The sequence below is a fragment of the Chenopodium quinoa genome, unplaced genomic scaffold (assembly GCF_001683475.1).
Source record: "Chenopodium quinoa cultivar QQ74 unplaced genomic scaffold, ASM168347v1, whole genome shotgun sequence".
In the NCBI taxonomy this organism is placed as follows: domain Eukaryota; kingdom Viridiplantae; phylum Streptophyta; class Magnoliopsida; order Caryophyllales; family Amaranthaceae; genus Chenopodium; species Chenopodium quinoa.
In genome coordinates this window covers 729,887-741,017 of record NW_018742467.1, presented here as the reverse complement: position 1 = coordinate 741,017, position 11,131 = coordinate 729,887, and the positions used below count along the sequence as shown (strand labels likewise).

The following is an 11,131-nucleotide window of genomic DNA, read 5'->3' as shown; positions in this document are numbered from 1 at the left end:
CCCTCACCTTAGTCACCTAAACCCAAACCCGTATGTACCTAGAAACCAAATCGACTTCTGGGCAGCGGATTTCGCGGTGGATTTGGTTTACGCAAGGATTGAAAGGACTGGGGTGGTTGTCACGCGGATATGAGGGTGGTGGTTGGGTTGATCTCGCTGGTTTTGGTGGGACCGGGGGTGTCGGTGGATGAGGGTTGGCGTTCGGCGGCTAGGATTGGGCTGACGGTGTTGGCTAGTGGCTGGTTAGGGTTGTTTTATTATTTTTATTTATCTCTTTTTTAAAACCAATAACTAATTTAAGGAAAAATATTTTTATTTATTATTTTTATTTGTTTTACTCTTTTGACAATATGGAAGCAATTTAAGGAAAAATACACTTTATTAATCTCAAATATGGGATTTACTTTTAATAATCCCAACTAAGGTTTATTATCTAATAATTCAAACTATGATATGTGTTTGCCTCCAATAGTCCCAACCGGTCAACACCAAGTAAACGACCAGTTATAACATGTTACCATGACACATGTCAACACGTAATTGGTCCAAAATTTTAAAAAAAATAAAAAGGGAAAAAAAAACTAGATAGTTGCCCTCTTAACCTCCACCACGTACTCCAAATCTTACTCTACACCGCCATCCCCTGCTCCCACCAAATCCTAGCAGCAGCCCATCACGCTGCACTTCCTCCATCACACCTGCCCTTACTTCGCTAGAACCCTAATTCCACCCCCTAACCTCGCCAAAAAACGGCCGACCAACCCCCTTAATAACCGAAAATGGTCGACCGTCCTCTAGCATCCATTCCCGACCCCCAAAATTACCCACCTAGATCCCTAAAGCCTCAATTTTCTTCCTCATACATTTTCTCTTTCTTCCTCTTCCGCCCGCCATTGCTGCGATTTCAGTTCTTCATCGTTCATGTCGCGGACTATAGGTTGCATTTTGTGGATTCAGTTGCGCTAAAATCGAACTGAATGAGCATTCTTCGTTCGTTGTGGGAGCTTCACTGTCATTTTCGGTGGTTTTGGGGGGTCAGGGTGGGATGGGTGGTTAGTTTTGTGGGTCGAAAATGGGTGATAGAGGTTGACCGGCCAAAGTGGTTGTGGGGGGTTGGTCAACCGGTTCCAACGAGGTTAGGGGTTGGGTTAGTGTGGGAGTTTATTGGTACGAAAACGAAAAACATGAATCATATTCATATAGCACTTCATACCAAGAACATGCAAAACACATAAATAATTAGAATTAATACCTTTGTAGCGCGATTCCACGTGTGATCGAACAAGAACAAGGGAGACAAAGAACCTCAAACGTGATTCCTCTACTTGGTCCTCGGGCACGGATTAAGACCTCCACTAATGATAGTTAGTTGCAATTGAACCCTTCAATTGACCTTCTAAGGAGAAGAACGAGCAACGAACCAACCACGAACCACCACACGCGCCACTAGGGGTGGCCGGCCGTGAGTCCAAGTGGAGGAGAGAGAGAGTCGTGGGTTAGAGAAAGAGTGAGAGGGTTTTAGGAGTTTTTGGCTGCTTGATTCACAATCAACTGTTAATTGTTCTATATTACAACCCTAGGCATGGATCTTATTTATAGATCTCATCTCTAAATAAAAGTCCATGACAAATCCCAAAACCTAACTCTAATCTAACTATGCTAGCCCAATCCAATTCATGATTAGTTACTTACTCATGAGGCCCATAATGGGCCTCTAACTTGCTTAACCCAATACCTTAATAGGATCCATTCTAGTGGGATTTGGACTATTTGACTAGCCCAAAGATCATTGATCATAGTCTAGCAACAGATAATGACGACCCAAAAGAACGAACTTATTATCTTCATAATAGTGATCCTTAATATATCTAGTAATTGCACTTATTGAAGGCATAACTCCTTCACTATGTAAGGGCTCCGCCAAGGTTAGAAGGAAGGAAAAAGGCGGCTAAAATTTTTATTTTTATTTTTTTAATTTTTTAATTTCAGACCATTTACGTGTTGACACATGGCAATTAAAAAGAAATGAAAAAAAAAAACTTTTTCAACAGGTTACCGGTCATTGGGACCATTGGAAGCAAACTGACCCCATAGTTAGGACTATTAAAAGTAAATAGTCCATATTTGGGATTATTAAAGTGTATTTTTCCTTTTATTAATACTACACTACCCGTTTTCTCTAGCAAAAGGAGATCGATTATGGGTAAACTTTTACACTACATTTTCAACTTTACAACAATATACCCACTACCTTTGGCTACTAGCCAATATATGGATTAATTTTGAGAGGGCTTTTTTAACCTTTTTTTTTTTTTTTTCGTGAAAGCATTTTTTAACTTTTACATGTTTCTTTCTTACAAAAATTATAGGATTAAATTATTGGGGAAAACTTAAAATAAATATAAAGATCTTTTAGAAAATAACATCACAAAAATTTAATTATAACACCACATATTTTAAAAATTTTATTATCACACCACCAAAAAACCCAAAAATTAGATTTCAGTGATTTCACCACCACTTAACAGATCTTTGGATGGAATCCGTTAAGTGGGGTCTGCCATGTACATGTGTCAGTTGTTTATTGGTTAAAAAAACAAATTAAAATTTAGAAAAAAATCCTATACTCTAGCCCAGTCACCAACCACTGTCGGCTTCCCTACACACTACCACCGACCTGCCCCACTACCGCAAGCCTAAAAAAGCCGGCGATAAACTCCATCGCCCCACCAGCCCTTCCCTCGATAACTCCATCGCCCCAACAGCCCTTCCCTCGATAACTTTATCACCCTTACCACTACCGTCGCCGAATCACAACAAAATCACGACACCACCACTTACCACGACATCATCACCACCACCCTTGCCGAACTCAGCCATAAACGTCGTCAAACCGCCGAAACCCTAGCACGCACCCAGGCCATACCCAAACCCACAAACTGTCCTACTACTCTCACCCTCACCTTCTCATCTAAACCCAAACCTGTATGTACCTAGAAACCAAATCGACTTCTAGGCGGTGGATTTCACGGTGGATTTCGTATACGCAAGGATTGAAAGGACTGGGGTGGTTGTCGCGCGGATATGAGGGTGGTGGTTGGATTGATCTCGCTGGTTTTGGTGGGACTGAGGGTGTCGGTGGCTGAGGATTGGCGTTCGGCGGCTACGATTGGGCTGACGGTGTTGGCTAGTGGCTGGTTAAGGTTGTTTTATTATTTTTATTTATCTTTTTTTTAAAACCAATAACTAATTGACACATGTCCATAATGGTTCCACTAACGAATTTCATCCAAAAACCCGTTAATGGGTAGTAAAATCGTTTTTTTTTTTGGTGTTATAATAAAAGTTTTAAAATATGTGGTGTTATAATCAAATTTTTGTGATGTTATCTTTTTTTTTTTTTTTTTTTTTGAAAAAACCCACAAAAGGGATTAATTAGATAAATCAGCCAAAGCTACATCAACAATGCTAGTCGGGATTACATCTTGCCACACTCTCTGACCCACCTCCCAAGGGTGAAAATGAGCCCAAAAATGCGCTACTTTGTTCCCTCCTCGCTTAACATAAGACCAAATCACATTATCGAAACTACTACAAAGCAAAAGAATATCATCAATGATGAGAGAAAGTTCACTCAAATCTGCAGTCTTGTTCTTCAATGCTTGGATGACCTGAAGGCAGTCACTCTCCACAACCAGGTCACGCACACCCAAACCAGCCGCAACACGCAAGCCCCATTCTATTGCCTTAGCCTCAGCAATACGCACCTCCCAAGAAGCCTTTATCTGCTGAACTCCTACTGCCACAACAATGCCAACCTCATCACGCACCACAGCCCCCAATCCACATGCCAGCTCCCCCACAAACCCATTATCCACATTCACCTTCAAGAAACCAACAGCAGGCTTCGACCACACAACAGGCAGCTCACCCCCACCTGCTGCCACACTCCACCCCTCAGCCTTCTTATCACGAGCATCAGAAACTTCTCCAATAGTTTTTTGGGCATATTTCACCACCTCAACAGCACTCCTTACTTCCCCCTCCATCACACGAGAATTTCTTGCTCCCCAAATTGCCTAACAAAGAGTGATAACAAACTCAACCTCAATTTCATCAAGCTCACGAAAGCAAGACTCCCACCACTCAATCACATTATAAGCACGTACCATAGAAAAAAATGGAAATCCAGACTTACCCCAAACCTCTCTCGCAAGGCATTAGTCCTTCAAAGCGTGAATGGTGTTTTCAAACCCCTTACAACAAACCGAACACTCAGGGTCATAATCCTTAATCCGAGACTGAATTGACACACGAGTGGGGAGGGCATTTTGACAAGCCCTCCACGCAAAAACCTTAATCCGAGGAAGAACATTGAGTTGCCAAATCTTTTTCAAATAGCACACATTGGTAGTGTTTGCCTACTCCCTACGCCTCTCATCATAAAAAAAATTGCCCAATATGCAGACTTAACTGAGAAATCTCCTTTTTTCTCTAAATCCCAACACAAAGAATCACTAGGTAACCGAGAACTGATAGGAATATTTATAACTCTGTCAACCTCAAAAGGCGGAAATAGTTGAGTTAGCAAATCCACCTTCCAACAAGCATTCTCTTCATCTATCAAATCACACACCTTCATCTCAGGGTCCGAATTCCCACGAGGGGAAATAACCTTCAAGGATTGAGTTCCTGGGATCCATTGGTCAGACCAAATTTTTATATTTTCACCGTTACCAACTCTCCACCTCATACCCCTTCGGACCACCCACCTAGCTTCCGCAATCTCCCGCTAAGTATAGCTAGGATTTGAGCCCATAGCAGCCTCCATAAAAGATGAATAGGGATAGTACCGAGCTTTGAGAACCTGTTCCAGTAAGCTACCCGGATTATTAAGAAGCCGCCAAGACTGCTTGCCCAATAAAGCCCAATTAAAAAGCTTAAAATCTCTAAATCCCAAGCCACCTTCCTTCTTCGGTCTACACATTTTTTTCCATGCCACCCAATGAATCTTTCTTTCCCCTTGTTTTTGACCCCACCAAAATTGCGCTACAAGCGATCTTAATTCATCACAAAATGACGATAGAAACTTAAAAACACTCATTGCATAAGTAGGAAGAGATTGGGCCACTGCCTTTATCATAACCTCCCTACCCGCCTTAGATAGAACCATCCCTTTCCACCCTTGTATCTTCTTCCATAACTTCTCTTTCACCCCTTTAGTAATAACTTTCTTAGACCTCCCAACAACTATCGGAAGCCCAAGATAACGGTCATGAATATCAACCATCCGAACCCCCAAACTATCTGCCAACTCCACTCTCTTATTTTCTGGAACACCCTTGCTAAAAGAAATAGTTGTTTGTTCAAAATTAATTTTTTGCCCCGAAGATTGCTCATACACCTCAAGTGCCTCCCGGATCGCTTCCGAGTCACCCAATGAAGCCTTTGAAAAAATTATACAATCATCCGCAAATAATAAATATCTAATCGAAGGGGTTGTTTGAGCAATGCAAACCCCATGAAGACTACCCCGCTCTTCTGCACTACGAAACAGGTGAGATAAAACCTCTGCACACAAGATAAATAAATAGGGAGAAATCGGATCACCCTGTCGAATACCTCTTCCGGGAGAAAATTCATCTGAAGGCCTACCATTAACAAGAACAGAGAAAGACACCGATCGCACACAATCCATCACACACCTCCGCCAAATAATATCAAAACCAAACTTATTAAGCACAGCATCCAAAAAATCCCATTCAATCTTATCATAAGCTTTTGACATATCAAGCTTCATAGCCATACAACCACCCTTATTTGGCAAATTTTTCATATGATGAAAAAGCTTAAAGGCAACAAGAATATTATCTGTAATTAATCTCCCCGGAGTAAAAGCACTCTGGTTTACAGAAATAATCTTATCAAGAAATAATTTCAACCTGTTAGAAAGAACCTTCGACACAAGTTTATAGACCACATTACACAATTAGATTGGTCTAAAATCCATCATAGAAACATCATCAGATTTTTTCGGAATAAGGGCAATGTAGGTTCGATTTAAATACGATGGAATAGAAGCTCCACGTAAAATACTAAGCACAACATTAATCACAGAAGGACCCACAATATGCCAATCAGACTGAAAAGATAAAGGACACATACCATCCGACCCTAGAGCTTTGATCGGATGAATTTACCCAATGCCACTTTCACCTCCTCCCCCGTGTACTCGGCTCTAAGAGTACCATTCATGTCATCAGTGACTCGAGCTTAAAAATTTTGCAACGCTTGTTCAATGAGAGGCGGATTAGATGAATTAAAAATCTCCCTGAAGTACGAAACAACAACTTTCCCCACGGCCTCATCACTCGAAACAAGATCGCCCTCCTCATTCCTTAATTTGCTGATTGTGTTCTTCCACTTTCGACCCGAAGCCCTTTGATGAAAGAACTTCGAGTTTCTATCTCTCTTCGTCAGCCATAAGACCCTCGATCTTTGCCTCCAGTACACTTCCTCAACCATAACCAACCCCACAATATCACGGATAAGACTACGGCGCTTAGCAAGTTGTGCAGTCGTCAATCCACCCTTATTTAATTTTTTGAGCTTCTCCCTCTTCTTCCTTAATTCACGAAAAACCTCCCCAAACTTTGAAGAGCTCCACTCCTTTAAATTTGCAGCACACATAGTAAGCTTTGACTCCAAATTGAAACCACCACGCCAAGCAGCTTCGATCACACCTTCACACCCTTCGTCAGTTTGCCACACTTTTTCAAACCGGAATGGCTTGTCACCAAGCTTACAATTCTCATTCTTACGCAAACAAAGTTTAATAGGGGCATGGTCGGACCATTCCCCATAAATATGAATAAGGTGTGCCTCAACAAAAATATCCTTCCATGCCTCGGTAACTAAAGCACGATCGAGTCTGCTTTGAACATTATCAACACCTTCTCTTCCGTTATCATATGTGAACTCATAGCCTGTGAAAGTGTAGACACCCATTTGTGTCTCCCCAAAACCAAACTCGCTGATGAGTACCTTTCACGTCGAATCATAATCGAAAGAAATGAAAGTGTGGAAAGGTCTAGTGTTGCGGAAAGTTTTATTTCTTTTCTATTCTCCCTGTTTTGGAAAACTTTATTTTAAGAAAACAGTCAATCCATTTTGGTTGGTCCATGATATGGGTCCAATAGTGGTGTAGTTGGATGGGGCTTGCAAAGACCTTTCCAACAATATATTATAAGCCCAATTCCGATGAATATTGAGGAAGTTATGACCAATTTACTAAACTGGGCCCGGTTTGAGCTTTATGTACGGCCCAATGATTTAGGGGAGGGCATAATAAGATTTATCATTCCTAACGCAATTAGGAATGATTTTGGTCTTCTAGAATCTTCTAGAAGGTTCTTTTCATTCCTAATTCAATTAGCATTGATAAGTTGACTTTGTTGACTTTTCAGAGTTTTAATCAAGATCAAATAGCATTTTCGAAGGAATTATATTATTTTATCTTCCAGTACAGGAAATTTATCAGATTTTCAAAAACACGTTGAAATCCAGTTTGGCGTCCAACCCCAGGCCTTGGCGCCTGGAACCAACCATTGGCGCCTAGCGCCAGCTAGCCAGGGTTGGCGCCAATCCTGTTTTGCGATCTTCAGACTCTGTTTTGTTAAATTATCTTTTTTGGCTGATTTTCTCTATAAATATCGTACCAAAAACTCCGTTTTCATTCACGATTTCATCATCTACATTCACCAATTCACCAATTCTCTCATTCTCAAGTATTCTTTAGCATTCAATTCTTTCTTGCTTTTTCATACAAAATTCCGCATTCACAAGATCCAAAAACACCTAGCCATATTCGAAGTTGCCTTCGCCCTAGACGTGAAAGGTTTTAATTTCTAAGGGTTTGGTCCCAAATCTCTCTTTCAATTATTTAATTTAATTGTTTTGATTATTATTTTCCTTGAAGTTACTAACATGTGTATTTTGTTATTAGAAAGAGGTACGAGGCATCAAAGTAAGTGCTTTAATTGATTTATTGATATTATGATGTAGACATCATGTTTATATTGTTATTATGATATTCCTAGTAACATGTCTAGGGTATTTTTAATATTAAATATAATTGTTACGATGCTTCCTATATTCTTCCTAATATTTATTCATGTTAGTATCATGTTAGGGTTAAAGATTTGATTTTTATTGCATAGTGACATGCTAGGGTTTGTTATTAATCTTGTTAGTATCATGCCTAGGATCTTGCTATTTTTATTATGCTTTAATATTAACATGAACATGATTGTGATTATAATTGTTATAATTTTATGATGATTATTATTATGATGATTATTATTGATTATGTTGCTTGATACATTATTTATTCTTTATTGCTTGATCACCTTCATTGCCTGTTTAAAGGGAATTTGTACTTGTAATCACGCTTAATAAGATAATTAATAATCTTGTTTAGGGTTAACTTTGATTATAATTCAAGTGAATGCCAATAATAGTTTATTTGTGCATTAAATTCAACCAACATAGATTAAACAGGTTTAGGGTTAATCCTATTGATTGCATGTTAATCAGAAAGCGCACATGAATACGATCAGAATAAAGTAGAGGCCTATTATTAGGGCAGATTCAATCTCTTTTAGGTTGGATTTGTACCTTCAACCCCGAACCCTTATTTGGTTCATGACCTTATGGAGTTGACGATCTCTTGGATCGTTAAAGGGTGTAACCTTCATCCTATGAACGGTTTACAAGTTCCTTAAAAACTTGTTGGCGACTCTTTTACTCTATCTTCTTCCCTTTTGGACGCCACCGTACTTTAGTGTATGATCACAGTGGGTTCGAGCTAGTGGGATTTTAAAGGCTTGAAATTATTCCCTACAGTTTTTGGCGACTCCACTAGGGAGGATTTCTATTTTAATTCCTGAATTTGTTTCGGCAATGATTTAGAATGAGTGGATGAGACTCGAAAAGTTCTAAGTATTTCATGTGCGTAATTTTGATTAACATTACTGTCATATACATAAAAAAGATCTCATTGGAAAGACCATCCGTAATGAGTTAAAAACATATGATTTTACACGTAGGAAATTTGAGGAATATCTTTCACAACTAGGACTAAAATAACACTGCGCGAAACTGGAAAATTTTATCGAGCACAGAAAGCTGCTGAGGCATGTTGGAAGTAGTGTCAGGGGCCAGAGCTTGGAGCCAGCATTTTAGTCGTAGCGCCAGACGCAGTATTGGCGCCAGTCTCTGTTTGCTGGCGCCAATTTCCCCTAATACCGAGCCAGAAATATGTGTTCTAATTTCGACCGGTTTTTCGTATTGTTTGCTCGATCCTATTTCCTGATTGAATTTTTTCTCACTTTTCTGAAACCCATATGTGTTCCACATATGGACATAACCCTCTGGGAATTCATGCTCCATCTACCCGATTGAACGCTCCTGGCAACAAAGGGTACATCCGAGATGTTGAATTCACCAAACCATGGAAGTGAGTTTTTTTCTAAAACTCGCGGTGTCCCATCCACTCGCGCCAACCCTTCACGGTTAGGCTTCCGCGCGGTGCATCCGGACAATTAACCATGGACCCTCTATTGACTAAATCATATCCCGAACTTTAGAGAACTAGAGCCATGGTTAGGTTGCGAACTCATTGCATCATATTGTGCCTACTTGACTAATTGTGCATTATTTGTTGTGCATATATATTCTATGTTTCTCTTAACCGTTTGTTGATTTGTGTTGAGACTAAAATTAATGACTTAAAGAACTTGGCCTATTTAATTAATTAATTTGAGTCAATAATTTTTTTTTTAATCGGAATTGACCTAGTACGACTTTAGGCATACCCCAGTTGACTAATAATACCGAAAACAGTCCCAGACCGAAGCCCCAATATTGGTGCCAAAGTCTAAGCTGTAGCGCCACATTATAGTGTGTAGCGCCAGACATTTACTAAATTTCCTGGCGCCAATCACCATAATGCGACGCCAATCCTGTCGCTTGGTCGACAGTTCGGATTATTTGTCGAGTCATCACCTAATGTCTAATTAATCAAATTTCTGTTTAATTCAGTTAATTCTGATGGTAATAATGCTTAATTGAATTAATGTTCAAGTTTAGGCACTAAGTCCCATGGTCTTACACAAGAGTCCAAGCATGTCATTTACACTCAATGCACACACCAACACACATATTTTGACCATGATTAAGAGAGTCTTGTGTGCGCGCTTTTTTTCGTCATTTTTTTAGGGGGTAATTCAGATATTAATCCTCCAATAAATAATAATACTTAGTTCCCTAAAAATATGTACATTTTTTTAAAAAAAACCATAAAGTCAAGTTGATTCGAGTCAAGTAATTAAAACGCAAATTGGCTAAATTTACAGCGCGTCGTCAAGAAAGGAAGGACGATTAATCAAAGATAACCTCTTCGTACAAGTCCAACTTTTCGACAAACCTATAGCCCGCAAGAGAAAAGCAAGAGTTATAATGGCAACTCAAGAAGAAGTCAATGACCTCAAGAACCAACTGGCTACTGTAACTGAGACACTGAAGCTTCTCGCACTTAAGATCGATGATCCCGTGAAACAACAACAAATGGACCTCATGCAAGAGAGCCTAAGCAAGTTGTCCAGTGACTACAAGTTTCAAGAGCTCACATCCCAAGGGGTCTCGGTGGATAAAGATCTTCTTCCGCAGAAGTTCAGCGCCAACGACATCCCAAAATTTAGGGCAATTGACAACCCTTACTTCCATTTAAGAGCATTTGAAACAATAATGAGTATCAAGGGTATCGATAAGAAAGTCTTCCCTTCTCTGTTCTCACTATCACTCGAGACCGTTTGCCAACAATGGTTCTTTTCTCTCGAAAAAGAAAAGACCTCTACCTGAGAATCCATAGCAAACGCTTTCGTTGATAGGTACAAATGCAACATTCAAGTCGAAACTGACCATAGAGAACTTGAAATCCTCAAACAGAAAGAGAATGAAGGCTTCACTGCTTTCTTTAACAAATGGAGAGAAACCTCAGCTAAAATGATCGAGGTACCAAGTGAAAAAGAGTCCGTAAGACTGTTCATTAAAAATCTTCAAGAAAAATATT

The 11,131-nt window shown here is 39.8% G+C and overlaps 1 protein-coding gene across 1 annotated transcript; it reads right to left on the bottom strand.

The window, feature by feature from the left end:
• Positions 1 to 3,431: 3,431 nt before the first annotated feature.
• Positions 3,432 to 4,753, bottom strand: LOC110719026. Its single transcript, XM_021897941.1, has 2 exons — positions 4,457 to 4,753; positions 3,432 to 4,079 (listed from the first exon to the last, which is right to left on the bottom strand). Exons 1-2 carry the CDS (start codon positions 4,751 to 4,753, stop codon positions 3,432 to 3,434), a joined length of 945 nt encoding a protein of 314 aa, XP_021753633.1.
• Positions 4,754 to 11,131: the final 6,378 nt, after the last annotated feature.